Source organism: Balaenoptera borealis, assembly GCF_965194805.1.
Source record: "Balaenoptera borealis genome assembly, chromosome: 16".
Classification (NCBI taxonomy): Eukaryota; Metazoa; Chordata; class Mammalia; order Artiodactyla; family Balaenopteridae; genus Balaenoptera; species Balaenoptera borealis.
Window position 1 is genome coordinate 52,638,301 of NC_138872.1, and position 20,507 is coordinate 52,658,807.

Consider the following 20,507-nt stretch of genomic DNA (forward strand, 5'->3'; position numbering starts at 1 on the left):
TTTTTGTTTAGTTCACCTTAACTTTTAAAATAGCTTACTAATTTATTCTTGTGTCTTAAGTGTGCCTTCTCCAATCCTTTGCTCAACTCAGGTCAGTTGATGGAGTGACTCTGGTGGATCATGGTAACTCGATTTTTTAAAAATTAATTAATTAATTAATTAATTTTTGGCTGCATCGAGTCTTCGTCGCTGTGTGCAGACTTTCTCTAGTTGAGGTGAGCGGGGGCTACTCTTCGTTGCGGTGCGCAGGCTTCTCATTGCAGTGGCTTCTCTTGTTGTGGAGCATGGGCTGTAGGCTCGCGGGCTTCAGTAGTTGTGGCTCGCTGGCTCTAGAGCACAGGCTCAGTAGTTGTGGCGCATGAGCTTAGTCTATCCGCCGCATGTGGGATCTTCTCGGACCAGGGCTTGAACCCGTGTCCCCTGCATTGGCAGGCAGATTCTTAACCACTACGCCACCAGGGAAGTCCGATAACTCGATTTTTTTTTTTTTTTTGTTCCAGGGCATTCCTTCCCATTTCCATTTTTTTTTGGATCTGTTTGGGAAACTCCTCCCCTCCTCCATTTAGTCCTGGTGATAAATGTCCATCACTGAATTCCCACATGGAATGGACTGGGGTTATGACCCAGGATGACCAGAATACCCCACTTTCCCATCAGGTTTGTTGGTTCCAATTTGGGTATATGATCCAAAAAGGGATGATCACAGTCTTGCCTTACAACAGTGCCAATAAGCAGTGGTAGAGAGAAGTTCTATGTGCCCTGTGATTGCTAGTCTGGGAGGATGTGAGTTCAGAGATACTGGTGGCTGCCTTCTTGCCACATGGAGAGTCAGTCTGTAGAATGAAGTCGAACAGAAGCAAACAGAGTAGAGAGACAGAGAAATACTGGTCCTGGTGTCATTACTTGGGTCCCTGAATCTAGCCCTGACTGAAACACACAGGCTTTGCATGAAGAACTTTGGACTTTGTAATTACATCAACCAGTAGATTCTATTTCTCCTTAAGCTGATATGAGTTGGTTTTCTATCACTTGCAAACAATGGCTTTACTAATCCAGTCACTATTCTCCCCTTCCTCCCCAGATCTTTGATAATTAATTTTGTGTGTGGGGCGGTTGGCCTATTTTTGGAGATGGAATGGAGAGAACTTGATCTCATAACACATGTCTGATGGAGACATGAAGGCTCATTACAGCCCTGAGATTCTTATTTTGAGTTACTGGGAGCAGGTTAAAGATATTAATTAAGATGCTATAGTCAGCATGGGGAATATATTGTTTATAAATAACCCAAAGTGGAAGCTAGAGGAACACTCTGGTTTCCAGAGGATATTTTTTTTAGGAATTCAATTGCCACTTCTGACCCAGATGTATGGTTTTTATGAGTAACTCTTTAATATTATCAACTCAGGAAAGTAAACTTCGCAATGCATAAGATCAAGACCTTTATGGGCACCTTAAAGCCAGATCTTGCCTTCAGAACAACTAGAGTGATACCTATTGGACTCAGGAATTCTCAGTTCCTCATTGGCACCCATGTTCTACCAGTTTATAACTGAACTCAGCAATGGTTCCTATTTCTACCTCATTTACCCCCAAATTAAAATATAGAATAAAAGACTTGTCAACTAGTCCTTTATAAAAATGACTATTGACATATGAAGATAAACATGTGACACTATTTCCAAATTATATTTATGCAGAATACAGATGATTGAGCAGAGAGCAAAGGATATAAATATCACTTAATACCTTTCTAAAGAAAATATTTATTCATTTAGGCTGTGTCGGGTCTTAGTTGCAGCACACAGGATCTTCCTTGCAGCATGCGGGATGTTTTAGTTATGGCATGCGAACTTTTAGTTGTGACATGCATGCAGGATCTAGTTCCCCAACCAGGGATGGAACCCGGGCCCCCTGCACTGGGAGCACAGAGTCTTACCCACTGGACCACGAGGAAAGTCCCTCACATTTAACCTCCACCTAGTGGACATGGTCCTAGCCCAGTGCATTGATGAGGATAGGGGTCATGAGGTGTTTAACATAAATTACATATTTAATTTGCACAACTCTACATGGTGATTATTTCTCCTCTCTACAGATGGTGAAGTTTTGTAATTCTGTGAAGATTGGTAGCTTTCTCAAGGTCATACCACTGATAATGTGGGTCTGGAATTCAGCACAGATCTGTGTGAATCCAAAATTTCACCCCTATCCAGTTTCATGTGTATTTCCCAACAAGATTGGGTGGGGGATAAAATATAGAATTGTGAGTTCTCTCTAGCAGAAAGGTTGTGGCTAATGATTATCCCCAAGATTGCATCATTTCCAATGTTGCCAAGTCCTGAAGCAGCAATTACATAACTCTGAAGACAGATCTTTATTATCAATGCTGGATCCAAAAAAAGCCCACAGAGGAGAAGGGACAATTACTCTCTGCTTTCTCTAATGAGGCTCTCAGGGAATATAGCCTTAGTGCCCATCGAGGCTCCTGTAAAGAGCTGGCCCTACGGTACCCCAAACATCCTTCCAGCACCGAGGGCTGAGTCTGTGCACCCCAGCCCCTTGTTCATGCAGACTTAGCCTGAAAAACTCAAAGACAAGTCCCTCTCCCTCAGACAAATAATCTCTGGCCAGGTCTAGAAAAGTGAAGCAAACCTGGGAATTCTGGGGACCGTGAAGACTGCCATTCTTCTTGGGTAAGAGCCGAAGCAGCGAGACTCATCAATAAACGCTTGTTAAGGGGTAAATCCTTAAGGGGGCACTCCCCACTACATCTTCCTTTTTTTTTTTTTAAACTTTTTATTTTATATTGGAGTATTGTACGGTCCGAAAGGATACATGCACCCCAGTGTTCATTGTAGCACTGTTTACAATAGCCAAGACATGGAAGCAACTACATCTTCTGTTTAAGTGGCGCTATAGAAACAGTTCTGAGATCATCAGCAGTTCCTTGAGATTGCCCAGGCATGACCAGTGTGTGTTATCTGTTTATGAGGCCCTGAAGTGTGGGGAAGACAAATTGGCAGGTTTCTGCCCATACTTCTGGGTCACTTCCATTTTAATTTACAAGTTAGTCTTAAGGAGCTCAGTGGACATAGCCAAGAAGGGCTGGCTCAGAGGTCTGTAAAGTGCTCTGAAAATGTGAGCGCAGGAATCAGCGGCAGCAATTCTATCATTACCACCCTGGGAGCAGTTTTTGTTTGATCACTGACATCATCCTCAGAGCAGACATGTTAGGAATGTGTAACAGCTACAGGTTAGAGATAAGGGAAATAAAAAATATTCTCAAAGGCAACACCACTAATGATATCAATGGCATCAGTACCCTGTATTAGGGTATATGCTTAGTACGTCAGTCTCTATGGTAACCATTTATACATGTGTTCTCCGGTACTCATTATAAATATTAAAGTCTCTATTAATATTCCTTTATCTATAGTGTTTTTGATACTTACTTTAAAAAATATATGGTTATGGTAGAAAGTTTAGACATATAAAGGATTTATGGACAAAACCACTGTCACATTCTTTCAGTGTCCTTCTGGAGGTACTGCACATGCATAAGGAAACTGCCCTCATTTTGGTAATAAAGGGGGCACAAAACACAGGAAGCAAAATGCTAATGCCTCACCTCTGTCACATGGCCTTTCTCCTTGCCATCTTCTTAACTGCCCCATCTTGACCATCATTTTCCAGGCTTTTGAATTTTTCCTGCTTTGTCTGCCTCTGGACCCAGGTTCCCAGCCCCATGGGAGAGACAAACCAGTCAAGTAACTCTGAGTTCCTCCTCCTGGGGCTCTCCAGGCAGCCCCAGCGGCAGAAGCTCCTCTTCGTGCTCTTCCTGAGCAGGTACCTGGCCACAGTCCTGGGAAAACTGCTCATCCTCCTGGCCATCAGCCCGGATTCCCACCTGCACATCCCCATGTCCTTCTTCCTCTGCAGCCTGTCCTTCGTGGATGTCTGCTTCTCCTCCACCACTGTCCCCAAGATGATGGCCAACCATATATTCAGGAGTCAGACCATCTCCTTCTCTGGGTGTCTCATGCAGATGTATTTTGTTTTCATGTTTGTGGACATGGACAATTTCTTCCTGGCTGTGATGGCCTATGACAGCTTTGTTGCTGTATGCCACCCCTTACACTACTCAGCAAACATGACCCACCAGCTCTGTGCCCTGCTGGTCACTGGGTCATTGCCAACCTGGATATGCTGTTGCATACCCTGCTGATGGCTCAACTCATTCTGTGCAGGCAATGCCATCCCCCCCTTCTCCTGTGATGTGACCCCCCTCCTGAAACTTTTCTGCTCTGACACACACCTCAATGAGGTGATGATTCTGACTGAGGGTGCCCTGATCATAAGCACCCCATTTGTTTGCATCGTGGTATCGTATATCCATATCACCTGTGCTGTCCTGAGAGTCCCGTCCACGAAGGGAAGATGGAAAGCCTTCTCCACCTGTGGCTCCCACCTGGCTGTTGTTTCCTTCTTCTATGGCACCATCATTGCTGTGTATTTTAACCCTTTATCCTCCCACTCGTCTGAGAAGGACACCACAGCTACTGTGATGTACACGGTGGTGACCCCCATGCTGAACCCTTTCATCTACAGCGTGAGGAACAGGGACTTGAAAAGGACTCTTGGAAAAGTGGTTGGCAGAAAAACGTTTTCTGTCTGAGGAGAGAATCAAAACTGAGTCTCATCCAATGCAAATTTATTTTTTATCAGTTGAGTATCAGCTGAGCTGTTTTGTCAAAGACAGTCTGGAAATAAACATATTTATATTGTGCTAGAAGACAATCATTATTTATTTGTGGACCTAATTCACCTGTAACCTCGTTGCATCTACCAAGTAACAAGACACCTTTTTAATGACTAACTTTGGAATTATTTTACACCCACGTCCAGTTTTTCCTTTTTAAGTGGTATGTTCAGAAGGATACATGCTCCACATATTTTTGAATATTAGAATCACCTGCAAGCTATGATCCACTGATGTCCAGGTCCCAACCCTGACCAAATAGATCAGAATCTCTGGAGGTGGGGCCCCAACACTGAGATTTTTAAAATCTCATGATTCTACTGTGCAGTCAGGATGGAGAGTCACTGGTCTATTTCATCTTATGTGTTTTCTGTCATGGTCAGTCATAAAGACTGGGTCACAAAAACGCTCACAAGGTTAGTTTTGAGACTCAGATAAAAGAACAACCGAGTAAAATATGAGGACTAAAGTGGATAGTAATATTTCAGGTGAGACTCAGAGGCCCAGGTGGACTTGTGGCTCAGAGCATCAAGAGGTGAAGCAGCGCAGAATGGGGGAAAACCCTCTGTGAGCATCCTGATTGGCTGTCCGATCTTAGGGGGCGGGGTCAGTCGGGCAAGTTTTGATACCAAGGATACAAATCAACATTTGCTATTCCTTCTTTGGGGACCAATTCTCCCTGCTTTCTTCTCTGGCTAGCAACCCCCTCCCATACATTCAAGAGCCAAGTCAAGTGCCACCTCTTCCTCCATGAGGCCTCCTGATTCTCTCTTCTGGTTCTCGAACTCTATTTTTTCTTTGGTTTATTCTTCCCCTCCACAAGGGTTTTCCACATATTATAAGATCCTCCATACCCATATTCACATGCTATCCACCTTGTACCCCAGTGTCTGGCACTGCTCTTAGACCAAAGGCAATACTCAAATCTAGCTGAAAGGAAAAAATGGATGAATGAATATTGCCTTAACTTCTAATTTGGACATTCTTGCTTGAGAAGAGGTTTTTAAAACTTTCTCATTAAAAAAAAAATCACTTTTGTTATTTGACAGGTAATACTTAATTATGGAACATAAAAATCATAAAGGAGAAAATTAAAACAACCTGTAAATTTGCTGCTCCAAGATAACCACGGTAATACACATAGTTTTAGAAAGGTTGGCTGCAATTTTTCCAAATAACTTTGTGTTCCGATTTTCCACATCCTTCTTCCCATGTCAATAAAGGTCTTAGAAATGTGATTTTAATGGCTGCATAATATTTTATCCATTCATGGGTGCAATATAATTTACCCATTCCTTGACTCTGGATGATTTCAAGTGTTTCTGTACTATAAATAATGCTGCTGCACACTTCCTGGTGTATAAATCTTTGTATTCCTTACTGTCATAGGTAGCCTACATGACCTATTTCCCCAGCTTGGAGTAAAAATTAAGGTCATCATTCCTTTATTTCTTCATTGTTTCCGTCCCACCCCACCTGTTAATACTAGCAGGGGGTCCAGTATCACTCTGTTGGTGTCAAAGCATCCCAGAAGCTCATTCAAGGAGTCAGCCCGTCTCGCTTTCCGCTGCCAGGTGTAGAGAGAGAACCAGAAGTTGGACCCGCCCACTGGCATGATTGTGTGAGTTGCTAGCACCCAGTGTAGCTCCTGAACCTTGGTCTTGTTTGATCTCTTGAGGCCTGTTTTGCTGCAGAATTGATGCTCGTGGCTCACATCCTTTTCGGGCCCACCTATGGTCTCAGGTCGCAGCTATCGGAGCTCAAGTTTACTTTATCCTCCATTAAATTCTGACTCTGTGCCATGGTGGCTACACGCACTGGGACTTCTAGCTCCACTGTGTCAAACCAGCTCTGCCCATGAACACCCAGCTCAGATTTACCCTCCTACCTTTGAGATTCCTGCTGCATCCTTGAGGTCTTTTTTATATGGAGTGGACTTCAGGTTTCTTCTGTATCATAGCTATATCTGTGAAATAGAATTCAAATAAGTATATATGAAGATTATAATATTTGAATACTTAATGTTTTTTTGATTGATCTGTAAGGTAATGAACATTTCAGCTATGTTCTTTCTGTATATTAATAGCTTTTACTTTTAAAAAAATTTTATTTATTTTATTTATTTATTTTTGGCTGTGTTGGGTCTTTGTTGCTGTGCACAGGCTTTCTCTAGTTGCGGCGAGCGGGGGCTACTCTTCGCTGCAGTGCGTGGGCTTCTCATTGCGGTGGCTTCTTTTCTTGCGGAGCACGGGCTCTAGGCATGCGGGCTTCAGTAGTTGTGGCACGCGGGCTCAGTAGTTGTGGCTTGCAGGCTCTAGAGCACAGGCTCAGTAGTTGTGGCACGCGGGCTCAGTAGTTGTGGCTTGCAGGCTCTAGAGCACAGGCTCAGTAGTTGTGGCGCACGGGCTTAGTTGCTCCGCAGCATGTAGGATCTTCCCGAACCTGGTTCCCTGCATTGGCAGGGGGATTCTTAACCACTGAGCCACCAGAGAAGCCTAGTTTTACCTTTCGATTTGATTTTGGGTTATGGAGGGAATAGAGGTTCATGAATGCTACACGTTCATTATGGATTGTATCTTTTAGTAACTGAAAGATCTTCATCCTCTTTAATCCTTTTTTCATCTTAAAGCATACTTTAATTAATATTAATATCACATCTCTACTTCCTTTCAGCTTGTGTTGACTCATTCTCTCAGACTCTCTAAAATAGTTGACTTGGGACTTCCCTGGTGGCGCAGTGGTTAAGAATCCACCTGCTAATTCAGGGGACAAGGGTTTGAGGCCTGGTCCGGGAAGATCCCACTTGCTGGAGAGCAACTAAGCCCATGCGCCACAACTACTGAGCCCACGCTCTAGAGCCTGCAAGCCACAACTACTGAAGCCTGTGCACCTAGAGCCCGTGCTCCACAACGAGAAAAGCCACCACAATGAGAAGCCCGCGCACCCCAAAGAAGAGTAGCCCCCGCTTGCCACAAGTAGAGAAAGCCCACGCGCAGCAACGAAGACCCAATGCAGCCAAAAATAAATAAATAAAATTTAAAAATAAAATAAAATAGTTGACCTGATGAAGGGTTCTTTCCCTATTGTCAGTATCTTTCTTTTAAAGCTTATAGTACATGAGATAAAAAGAGAGTGTAATTCTATACCTAGAAAGAATAGTCAACAATGAATGCTTCCATCTCCCATTCACTGTTAAAAACAAATGAAACTTTATGAGTAGTGAATTAATACATGCTTTGTAAGACACAGTTCTCCATGTGTCTCTTGCTTTTCTGCATATTCTGTGAGCATAGACATTCACTTTTTTGTTCTAGGCCATTTTTCCAAGGATGTCTATATAATGAACAGCATTGGAAGATAGAATGGTGTGTCTTTCCAGTGCAAAGGGCAGATTTTTCACTGTCCGGTATAATAAATATAATGTATCCTTCTGGGGCAAAGTTCAGGCAGGCTTATTCTCAATGACAAAAGATTTGATTTCCTAAGCTTAGGCTCCTATAACACATCCCTTGTGTATGCAGGTGCTGCTTGGCCTTATTCACATCATCCTGTGAGAATCAGGGCTTAGGGAACTGGTGTAAATGCTGGTACTCTGGCTCCTGCTACTGCTGTGAGTAATACAAGCATGCCCTGTTTTATTGTGCTTCACAGTTATTACACTTTTTTACAGATTGAAAGTTAGTGGCAACCCTGTGTCAAACAAGTCCCTTGGTGCCATCTCCCCAACAGCATTTACTCACTTTGTGTCCTATTTTGGTAATTCTCGCAGTATTTCAAACTTTTTCATTATTATTATATTTTTTAAGTGACCTGTGATCAGTAATCTTTAATGTTACTATTGCAAAAATATTATGACTCTCTGAAGGCTCAGATAAGGTTAGCATTTATTAGCAAAAACGTATTTTTAAAGTAAGGTACGTACTTTTTTTTTTTATTGATTCTTCCAATCCAAGAACGTGATATATCTCTCCATCTGTTGGTATCATCTTTAATTTCTTTCATAAGTGTCTTATAGTTTTCTGCATACAGGACTGTTATCTCCCTAGGTAGGTTTACTCCTAGGTATTTTATTCTTCTTGTTGCAGGGGTAAATGGGAGTGTTTTCTTAATTTCTCTTTCAGATTTTTCATCATTAGTATATAGGAATGCAAGGGATTTCTGTGCATTAATTTTGTATCCTGAAACTTTACCAAATTCATTGATTAGCTCTAGTAGTTTTCTGGTGGCATCTTTAGGATTCTCTATGTATACTATAATGTCATCTGCAAAGAGTGACAGTTTTACTTCTTCTTTTCCAATTTGTATTCCTTTTATCTTTTTCTTCTCTGATTGCCATGGCTAGGACTTCCAAAACTATGCTGAATAATAGTGGTGAGAGTGGACATCCTTGTCTTGTTCCTGATCTTAGAGTAAATGCTTTCAGTTTTTCACCATTGAGAATGATGTTTGCTGTGGGTTTGTCGTATATGGCCTTTATTATGTTGAGGTAGGTTCCCTCTATGCCCACTTTCTGGAGAGTTTTTATCATAAATGGGTGTTGAATTTTGTCAAAATCTTTTTCTGCATCTATTGAGGTGATCATATGGTTTTTATTCTTCAATTTGTTAGTATGCTGTGTCACATTGATTGATGTGCGTATATTGAACAATCCTTGCATCCCTGGGATAAATCCTACTTGATCATGATGTATGATCCTTTTAATGTGTTGTTGCATTCTGTTTGCTAGTATTTTGTTGAAGATTTTTGCATCTATATTCATCAGTGATATTGGTCTGTAATTTTCTTTTTTGGTAGTATTTTTGTCTGGTTTTGGTATCAGGGTGATGGTGGCCTCATAGAATGAGTTAGGGAGTGTTCCTTCCTCTGCAATTTTTTGGAAGAGTTTGAGAAGGATGGGTGTTAGCTCTTCTCTAAATGTTTGATAGAATTCACCTGTGAAGCCATCTGGTCCTGGACTTTTGTTTGTTGGAAGATTTTTAATCACAGTTTCAATTTCATTACTTGTGATTGGTCTGTTCATATTTTCTGTTTCTTCCTGGTTCAGTCTTGGAAGGTTATACCTTTTAAGAATTTGTCCATTTCTTCCAGGTTGTCCATTTTATTGGCATAGAGTTGCTTGTAGTAGTCTCTTAGGATGCTTTGTATTTCTGCAGTGTCTGTTGTAACTTCTCCTTTTTCATTTCTAATTTTATTGATTTGAGTCCTCTCCCTCTTTTTCTTGATGAGTCTGGCTAATGGTTTATCAATTTTGTTTATCCTCTCAAAGAACCAGCTTTTAGTTTTATTGATCTTTGCTATTGCTTTCTTTGTTTCTATTTCATTTATTTCTGCTCTGATCTTTATGATTTCTTTCCTTCTGCTAACTTTGGGTTTTGTTTGTTGGGTTTTGTTTGTTCTCCTTTCTCTAGTTCCTTTAGGTGTAAGGTTAGATTGTTTATTTGAGATTTTTCTTGTTTCTTGAGGTAGGCTTGTATAGCTATAAACTTCCCTCTTAGAACTGCTTTTGCTGCATCCCATAGGTTTTGGATCATCGTGTTTTCATTGTCATTTGTCTCTAGGTATTTTTTGATTTCCTCTTTGATTTCTTCAGTGATCTCTTGGTTATTTAGTAATGTATTGTTCAGCCTCCATGTGTTTGTGTTTTTTACGTTTTTTCCCTTGTAATTCATTTCTAATCTCAGAGCGTTGTGGTCAGAAAAGATGCTTGATATGATTTCAGTTTTCTTAAATTTACTGAGCCTTGATTTGTGACCCAAGATGTGATCTATCCTGGAGCATGTTCCATGCGCACTTGAGAAGAAAGTGTAACCTGCTGTTTTTGGATGGAATGTCCTATAAATATCAATTAAATCTATTTGGTCTATTGTGTCATTTAAAGCTTGTGTTTCCTTATTAATTTTCTGTCTGGATGATCTGTCCATTGGTGTAAGTGAGGTGTTAAAGTCCCCCACTATTATTGTGTTACTGTTGAGTTCCTCTTTTATAGCTGTTAGCAGTTGCCTTATGTGTTGAGGTGCTCCTATGTTGGGTGCATATATATTTATAATTGTTATATCTTCTTCTTGGATTGATCCCTTGATCATTATGTAGTGTCCTTCCTTGTCTTTTGTAACATTCTTTATTTTAAAGTCTATTTTATCTGATATGAGTATTGCTACTCCAGCTTTCTTTTGATTTCCATTTGCATGGAATATCTTTTTCCATCCCCTCACTTTCAGTCTGTATGTGTCCCTGGGTCTGAAGTGGGTCTCTTGTAGACAGCATATATATGGGTCTTGTTTTTGTATCCATTCAGCAAGCCTGTGTCTTTTGGTTGGAGCATTTAATCCATTCACGTTTAAGGTAATTATCGATATGTATGTTCCTATGACCATTTTGGGTTTGTTTTTGTAAGTCCTTTTCTTCTCTTGTGTTTCCCACTTAGAGAAGTTGCTTTAGCATTTGTTGTAGAGCTGGTTTGGTGGTGCTGAATTCCCTTAGCTTTTGCTTGTCTGTAAAGCTTTTGATTTCTCCATCAAATCTGAATGAGATCCTTGCCAGGTAGAGTGATCTTTGTTGTAGGTTCTTCCCTTTCATCACTTTAAGTATATCATGCCACTGCCTTCTGGCTTGTAGAGTTTCTGCTGAGAAATCAGCTGTTAACCTTATGGGAGTTCCGCTGTATGTTACTTGTCGTTTTTCCCTTGCTGCTTTCAATAATTTTTCTTTGTCTTTAATTTTTGCCAATTTGATTACTATGTGTCTCGGCGTGTTTCTCCTTGGGTTTATCCTGCCTGGGACTCTCTGGGCTTCCTGGACTTGGGTGACTATTTCCTTTCCCATGTTAGGGAAGTTTTCGACTATAATCTCTTCAAATATTTTCTCTGGTCCTTTCTCTCTCTCTTCTCCTTCTGGGACCCCTATAATGCGAATGTTGCTGTGTTTAATGTTGTCCCAGAGGTCTCTTAGGCTGTCTTCATTTCTTTTCATTATTTTTTCTTTAGTCTGTTCCGCAGCAGTGAATTCCACCATTCTGTCTTCCAGATCACCTATCCGTTCTTCTGCCTCAGTTATTCTGCTATTGATTCCTTCTAGTGTAGTTTTCATTTCAGTTATTGTATTGTTCATCTCTGTTTGTTCTTTAATTCTTCTAGGTCTTTGTTAAACATTTCTTGCATCTTCTCGATCTTTGCCTTCATTCTTTTTCCGAGGTCCTGGATCATCTTCACTCTCATTATGCTGAGCTCTTTTTCTGGAAGGTTGTCTATCTCCACTTCATTTAGTTGTTTTTCTGAGGTTTTATCTTGTTCCTTCATCTGGTACATAGCCCTCTGCCTTTTCATCTTGTCTATCTTTCTGTGAATGTGGTTTTTGTTCCACAGGCTGCAGGACTGTAGTTCTTCTTTTATAAATTTATTTATTTATTTATTTTTGGCTGCGTTGGGTCTTTGTTGCTGCACGCGGGCTTTCTCTAGTTGCGGGGAGCGGGGGCTACTCTTCGTTGCGGTGCGCGGGCTTCTCTTGTTGTGGAGCATGGGCTCTAGGGCACGCAGGCTTCAGTAGTTGTGGCACATGGGCTCAGTAGTTGTGGCTTGCAGGCTCTAGAGCGCAGGCTCAGTAATTGTGGTGCATGGGCTTAGTTGCTCCGTGGCATGTGGGATCTTCCCAGACCAGGGCTCGAACCCATGTCCCCCGCATTGGCAGGCGGATTCTTAACCACTGCGCCACCAGGGAAGTCCCCAGGATTGTAGTTCTTCTTGCTTCTGCTCGGTACGTACATTTTTTAAAGGCATAATACTAGTGCACACAGTAGACTACAGCACAGTGTAAACATAACTTTTATAAGCACTAGAAACCAAAATATTAATGTGACTTGCTTTATTTATTTATTTAAATTTATTTATTTATTTATTTATTTATTTTTGGCTGTGTTGGGTCTTCGTTTCTGTGCGAGGGTTTTCTCCAGTTGCAGCAAGCGGGGGCCACTCTTCATCGCGGTGCGTGGGCCTCTCACTGTCGTGGCCTCTCTTGTTGCGGAGCACAGGCTCCAGACGCGCAGGATCAGTAGTTGTGGCTCACGGACCTAGTTGCTCCGCGGCATGTAGGATCTTCCCAGACCAGGGCTTGAACCCGTGTCCCCTGCATTAGCAGGCAGATTCTAAACCACTGCACCACCAGGGAAGCCCAACTTGCTTTATTTTGATATTTGCCTTATTTTGGTGGTCTGGAACTGAACCGCAATATCTCTGAGTTATGCCTTAAAGTTCTTTGTCTTTGACCCAACAGTCTTGTGTCTTCTGCTACCATCCACGAACCTGGAAGACTAGATTAGTTAATAGGGTAAAATCTCAGACCCCATCACAGTTCTCAACAATGCCTATTAAAGAAACTTTTTGGAAAAAGCAGAGAGTTATCAAGAAGAAAGAAAACTATCTAAAAACCCTGCATTCTGAATATTTTTCTATCTCACGTTTTCATTTAACATTTTAATTATAATGATATTCTAACAATAAGTACAACTAAGCCATGTTGGCTGACCAAAACACATATGCTTAACTACCAGGCTGGATTGCATTTACCATATTATAAAAATATACTTTGAAAACATCATGTAATGTTTTCTTTAAAAAATAATTTTACAAAATATAATTGATGTCATCTACTTCTTTGCTTAATTTCTCTGTCTCATTGGCATTGTTTACCACTAGGTTTGTATGGTAGAATGAATTATGAATCTCAGTCTTTCACTTGCTTATAATACCATTATATATCCATGCCCTTTCCATGGCCTCATGGCAGATGGAGTGCCCTTCCCTGACCCTTGACTTGGGTTTTGGCCAATGGGATGTCAGTGCAGGTGACCTAAGGAGAGGCTTCAAATGGGCTTGGGGTTGGGTTTGCCCACCCACAGTCCATTGCTCCATCAGGAGACCATGCTCTGGGTTGCTGCTGCCCCTCCAGCCTGAGACCCAGGAGGATACAAGAAGAGAGGACGTGAGCCTGTCCCACAGCCCGGTGCCAAACCCAGATGGCCCACAGTCTGAAGCTGAATTTGACCTTGAGACCAATGAATAGGAGGTTATTGCTTTTCTCTTCCATTGAGGTTGGGGAGTTTTGTCACATACTATTATTTTGATAATACATTACTGATACGGTTTTTTTTTTTTTTTTGAAACTTAGCTCTTGGCTTCCGAGACACCACTTCCTTCTTGTTCACTGATTGTTTCCTGATTTCTACCTTTACAGATCACATTTGCTGGCCTCTATTTCTGTCACCTCACTATATGTTATTATCCTCATGGGTTTTATTCTTGGATTTTTTTTCCTTCTCATGTTACTCCCTTTCCGTGGACAATCACATTCACTCCCATGGCCTCAGATAAACTTATGTACTGATGACTTCTGAACCATGTGAAGCTGGACCCTTGCCTGAGTCACAGGTCCAAAACATCTGACTCTTGGGCCCCTCCACCCAGATGTCCTATCATACAGTATGTGACCTTTTGTGTCTGTCTTCTTTTACTTAGCATAATGATTTTGAGGTTCATACAGGTTGTAATATGTATCATGACTTCATTCCTTTTTATGGCTGAATAATATCCCATTGTATAAATAAAATTTATTTATTTATTTATACAATTTAAAAATTTTTTATTTTATATTGGAGTGTAGTTGATCAACAATGATGTGTTAGTTGCAGGTGTACAGAAAAGTGATTCCGTTATACCCATACAAGTATCCATTCTTTTCAAATTCTTTTCCCATTTAGGTTTTTAGAGAATATTTAGCCGAGTTCCCTATGCTATACCGTAGGTCCTTGTTGGTTACCTATTTTAAATATAGTAGTGTGTACATGTCAATCCCAAACTCCCAATATATTCCTCCACCCAGCTACAATTTACTTATCCATTCATCCTTTGATGGACTCAATATTTTTAAAAAATATTTTTTTAATTTTTAAAATTTTCTGCTCAAATTAGCCATATCGGTTTTTATTATTTATGACTAAGAACCCTGAGTGAAACATTTTGGAATGTAGCCAGTCATCAGGTAAAGACTCAAATCCAGAATTAGAAAACCATGAGGGTTTTCTCCAACTAATATCTTCTCCTCTCTCTGTGTTTGTTCCTTCAGCACTTCTCTGCTCCTCAGTCCATAGGATAGCAATGGGCAGGCAGAAGAGGGCTGGATTTACACTTTCCAGCCAAGCCACATAGTGATATGGACTGGCTTTCCCTCAGCCTAGTTCCAAATACCCTGGTCTAACCAGCTATGATGAAGAGAGGGATGTGGTATAAATATGGTTGCTGGGGCCCCACGGTCACTACTATGTGAATTAGGGGTTCCATTCAGAAAAAAGGTAAACAATGTAAGCTGGACAGACATCCCAAAAGGTATCTGCCTTGGGACTTGGAGTTTGTAAATCACAGTATGCTGGGTTCTCCTGGAGACAACTTCCCTTAGAATCAGGTTGTCCTTTAACCCAGGTGTGATCATGAATTAAGCTCAGCGCTGTAATGGGTTTTCAATATTCCCCTCTGCCCAATGGACACGATTAGGCATCAGTAATCTTCTCTGGATATAACCAGACATAAGAAAGCAAGAATTACACAGGAAACTCAGGAATAGCCCCAGGTGTGAACAAAGGAAGTGAGGAGAACTAGGATTTAATAACTGAATTTACCCATCTATGTGCACAGGCCCAGATCAGCCAGGTCCCAGGTTTGAGGTCCCAGGGAATTTTGTCTGGGATTTATCTCCATAGCGCTGGCTTCATTTGTAATATCTTCAAGTTTTGACCCAAGAGTTACATCTAAACCTTAAACAATATTCTTTATCATCATTGTTTGGTACAAAGGGACCAAGAAGTAGGCAAGACAATTATCCTTTTCTCTAATGAGCCTCTCAGGGAATATGGTCCCAGTGGTTGTGAAGTTCTTGTAAACACAAGAGATTGGAGTGATGCATGCATTTACAAGCATCACCTGGATTGCTGGCACTAAGCAACCTTAAATGATCCCAGGTGTTGCTGCAGCCACAGAAGGTAGAAAAGGTTCTCCCTCAGAACCTCCAGAAGGAATCAACACTGCCAACACCTTGATTTTGGACTTCTAGCCTCCCGAACTGTGAGATAAATTTCTGTTGTTTATAGCCATCTAGTTTGTGGTACTTTGTAGCATTTAAAATTATTTATTTATTTATTTATTTTTGGCTGCGTTGGGTCTTCGTTGCCGTACGCGGGCTTTCTCTAGTTGCAGCGAGCGGGGACTACTCTTTGTTGTGGTGAACAGGCTTCTCCTTGCGGTGGCTTCTCTTTGTTGTGGAGCACGGGCTCTAGGCGTGCAGTCTTCAGTAGTTGTGGCTTGCAGGCTCCAGAGTGCAGGCTCAGTGGTTGTGGCGCATGGGCTTAGTTGCTCCCCGGCCTGTGGGATCTTCCTGGACCCGGCCTCGAACCCATGTCCCCTGCACTGGCAGGCAGATTCTTGTTTTTTTTTTTTTTTTTTGGCAGGCAGATTCTTAACCACAGCGCCACCAGGGAAGCCCCTAGTTTGTGCTACTTTGTTATGGCAGCCCTTGGAAATTAAATGTTATCCCAATAGAATTGCTTGCCTTTTCCTATACAATCTTCTCCTGCAGTTGTTTGCATTCATTCTTGGGTCTTCCATCCTTGCGATAAGAAATGGGTCATTATTCACGTTTGTACACTCAGTGTTGGGCGCTGGGTCTGGTTCACGTGAAGTGCATAATGTTTCATGAAGAATGAGTAAATAGCAGAAATCAATACCCTGAAGGAATTATTTTGTTTTTTGTTTTTTTTCCTCATGCCCCCTACCCCGACTATGCTGTATCTCTATGACTGCAGGGACCCAGTTTTTTCAACAGTACCTGGGATGTAGTGGTTGCTCAACAATTATTATTTGCCTGAGTAAATGATTATATGACTGAATCAATATGGGGAGAAGAAGACGAGAAAGTTTCCTGAAGGGGTTGATGGGCTTGTCTCAGCTCTCTGCCACCTTTCAAGCCATATTGAATCCTATGTGCATGTTTTAATGTATTTTATTTTATTTTTAATAAATCCATTCATTCATTCACTTCCATTTCTGGCTGCGTTGGGTCTTGGCCGCTGAGCGCAGGCCATCTCCAGCTGCCGCAAGTGGGGGCCACTCCTCGCCGCGGTGCTCGGTCCTCCCACTAGTTTTGCTGTTGCACCCCAAATTGCAGAAGTTACAGCCACGGAACTTCCCTGCTGGCTCCGTGGTTAAGAATCCGCCTGCCAATACAGGGGACTAGGGTTCGAGCCCTGGTCCGGGAAGATCCCACATGCTGTGCAGCCTGTGCACCACAGCTACTGAGCTTGCACTCTAGAGCCCGCGAGCCACAACTACTGAGCCCACGTGCCACAACTACTGAAGCCCACGCGCCTAGAGCCCTTGCTCTGCAACAAGAGAAGCCACCACAGTGAGAAGCCCCCACAACCGCAATGAAGAGCAGCCCCCGCTCGTTGCAACTAGAGGAAGCCTGCGCCCACTAACAAAGACCCAACGCAGCCAAAAATAAATGAATAAATAAGTTTATATACATACATATTAGAAAAGAATATGCCATTTATAAAAAATATGTCACAGTGTGTAATGAGTGCTTAGTTAAGATGGACAGGCATTACACTTGTACAATAAGTTATTCTGAGAGAGAACCATATCAGATAACATTTATTACAGTATATTGTTATAATTGTTCTATTTTATTATTATTATTGTTAATCTCTTATTATGCCTAATTAATAAATTAAACTTTACCATAGGTATGTATGTGTATGAAAAAACAGTATACATAGGGCTCAGTAGATCCATAGTTTCAGGCAGCCACTGAGAGTCTTGGACCCTACCCCCACCAAGGATAAATGGGGGAACTACTGTAATTACTGAATAAAATCGGTTTCACCTCTTTAACTAATGTCTGACTGGTGTGTATATTTGACACTAGTTTTAGTGGAATCAAACATCAGTAATATTTTAAAAATCTACTTCTTTGCCCAACTCGGTCTCAACAGAAAGAACTACCATTTTTGACAACTTCTCTCAATCAACCGAAGCTCTTAAATACTATTAAATTAACTTCCAACTTACTGATCTTGTCTTTAAAATTTTGATATTTTGTTCAAAGATTTCTTGCACTAATATTGCTTTTAAACTCACTGCATTGAAATATGATTTATCTTGAATATTAAGCTTTTGGGGACCCCTGGAGCTTTGCACCTCTATTCCCATCCACTCAGTGTCAGGAGTCTTTCGCACGTAAGAGGACTTCCCAATTCTGGCCCCTCACGCTCAGGCGCAGCGCGGGAGGCACAGACTCGGCCGGACCTTTCCCGAAGCGCTGCACACGCCCTCGACCGGGACCAATCAGAGGCTGCGTTGTATGGCTCTCCTTGCCCCGCCCCTTGCAGACCTTTCTTTAATTATCCAATAATAACGGACCAGCGCCCCCCCCCCGCACCCCACGTGCTCCTGCCCAATTAGAAAGAAGGGGGCGGGGCCTCAGCTCTGCGCAGTCTCTTTAGGAAAGTGCAACTGCCTCTTTTACCGGAAGTATCACGGGCTGGGAGCTCCAGTAAGGAGCGGGTGTTCTGCGTTGCAGTAAGTGGCTCTGACTCTTTACCCCGAAATGGTATAAAGAGAAACTCAGGGGTTGGTGCCCGCCAAACCTGGGCAACTGGCGGGTCCCATCAGCCTTCCACACTTCACCTGGTCCCGGTCCTTTTGGTCTCTGCCCCTTCTGTCTGCCCTTCCCGGTTAGGATGGGTAACGAGGTGTTCAAGATTCCTGTCTCTTGCTTCCACAGGCTGGGACTGTCGGAAGTCAAGGTCTGACTTCCAATCCGGATATCCTTTCAAAAAGCGAGGTTGGCTGGGAAGCCAGTATCGCAAAAACCGGTGTACCCTTCTTAGATTAAGGGCTCCTTTTACTCCAGTGCTGAGCCTTTGCCACTACTCTGTGATCCGAGGACCAGGCATCATTGCCTGGCTGATTGTTAGAAATGCGTAATCTCAGGCTCCATTCCAGACTTCCTGCGTCAGAATCTTCACTTTAACAACATTCCAGGTGATTTCTGTGCACGTTAATGTTTGAGAATCGTTGTTTTAAACTTCCCAAGATTTCTAGTCTAGGAGGTAATGTTGATGTATGTAATTGGTTCTGCAGACCTAAAGGAGATGTTAAGATTTGAGTCTTGTGAGTCAGACTCGGGATATTTATGACATCCCAGGCATCACTTACTACTTAATCAAGATGATATAGGTAGAAAACCTATGGTGAGCATGAGTATCTGGGAATGTGCAGAAGCATTCAGGAAAGGAAAACCAACCAATGTACACAAGGAACACAACCTGAGGTTGAAAATGTACACAACCTGAGGTTGAAAGACTAATGGGATGTGTGTTAAGGATGAATGGATCTATTCATCAACTTGGCATCCCACCAACATCGTTTCTAACCAAATAACTCACTTTATAATAAAAAGAATGTGGTAGCCAGTCGTCAAGATGGTCCCCAGCGATCCTAGTCTTGTGTAATCCCTTCACACCCTGAATTGGGCTGACTTTGTGTCTTAATCCATTCGGGCTTCTGTAACAAAATACCATGGACTGGGGGCTTCCCTGGTGTCACAGTGGTTAAGAATCTGCCTGCCAATTCAAGGGACATGGGTTCGAGCCCTGGCCTGGGAAGATCCCACATGCCGCGGAGCAACTAAGCCCATGTGCCACAACTACTGAGCCTGAGCTCTAGGGCCCGCAAGACACAACTACTGAGCCCACATGCCACAACTACTGAAGCCTGCGCGCCTAGAGCCCATGCTCTGCAACAAGAGAAGCCACGACAATGAGAAGCCCGCGCACCACAATGAAGAGTAGCCCCCACTCACCGCAACTAGAGAAAATCCCTGCACAGCAACGAAGACCCAACACAGACAAAACCATGGACTAGGTAGTTTATACATAACAGAAATTTATTTTTCACAGTTCTGGAGGCTGCAAAGTCCAAAATCAAGATGCTGGCACATTTGGTGTCTGGTGAGAGCCCACTTCCTGGTTCATAGATAGCGGTTCCATCTCACATGGTGGAAGGGACAAGGGAGCTTTCTCAGGCCTCTTTTATAAGGGTACTAATCCTGTTGGTGAGGGCTCTCCCCTCATGACCTAATCACTTCCCAAAGGGTTCAACTCCTAATACCATCACCCTGTGGGTTGGGATTTCAACATATGAATTTTGTGGGGACACATTCAATCCGTAGCACTGTGTGAGCTATAGGATGTTGTGGAAATGTTGCTGTTTAACTTCTGGAGCTCCCTCATAAAAGATATTGTGGCTTGTATCTTGCTGTCTTGAATCACTTGCTCAGGGGGAGGCCAGCTACTCTGTTGCAAGGACCTATCAAGTTAGCTTTATGGAGAAGTCCATGAGAGGAACTGAGGCTTCCTGCCAATAGCAATGTGAAGGAGCCATCTTGGACACTCATCCTCCACCCATGGTCAAACTTTCAGATGACTGAGCCCCTGCAGATAACTTAACTGCAGTCTCATGAGAAGCCCTGATCCAGAACCATTCAGCTAAACCATTACCAGATTCCTGACCCATAGGAAATGTGTGAGATAAATGTTTACTGTTTTAAGTTGCAAACTTTTGGTGTAACTTGTTACTTGACAATAGATAACTAATACAAGGGATAAGGCTAGTGTCCATGGGATTCTTTGGCATTTACTTTC

At 42.3% G+C, this 20,507-nt stretch overlaps 1 protein-coding gene across 1 annotated transcript; it reads left to right on the forward strand.

Moving 5' to 3' along the window:
* The first annotated feature begins 1,325 nt into the window (after positions 1-1,325).
* Positions 1,326-11,202, forward strand: LOC309614180 (olfactory receptor 1F1-like). The gene is given in 3 exon segments (XM_082362205.1): positions 1,326-4,181; positions 4,184-4,235; positions 4,237-11,202. Coding segments are annotated over 3 exon segments (927 nt in total). The 5' UTR covers positions 1,326-3,748; the 3' UTR covers positions 4,679-11,202.
* The last annotated feature ends 9,305 nt before the right edge of the window (positions 11,203-20,507 follow it).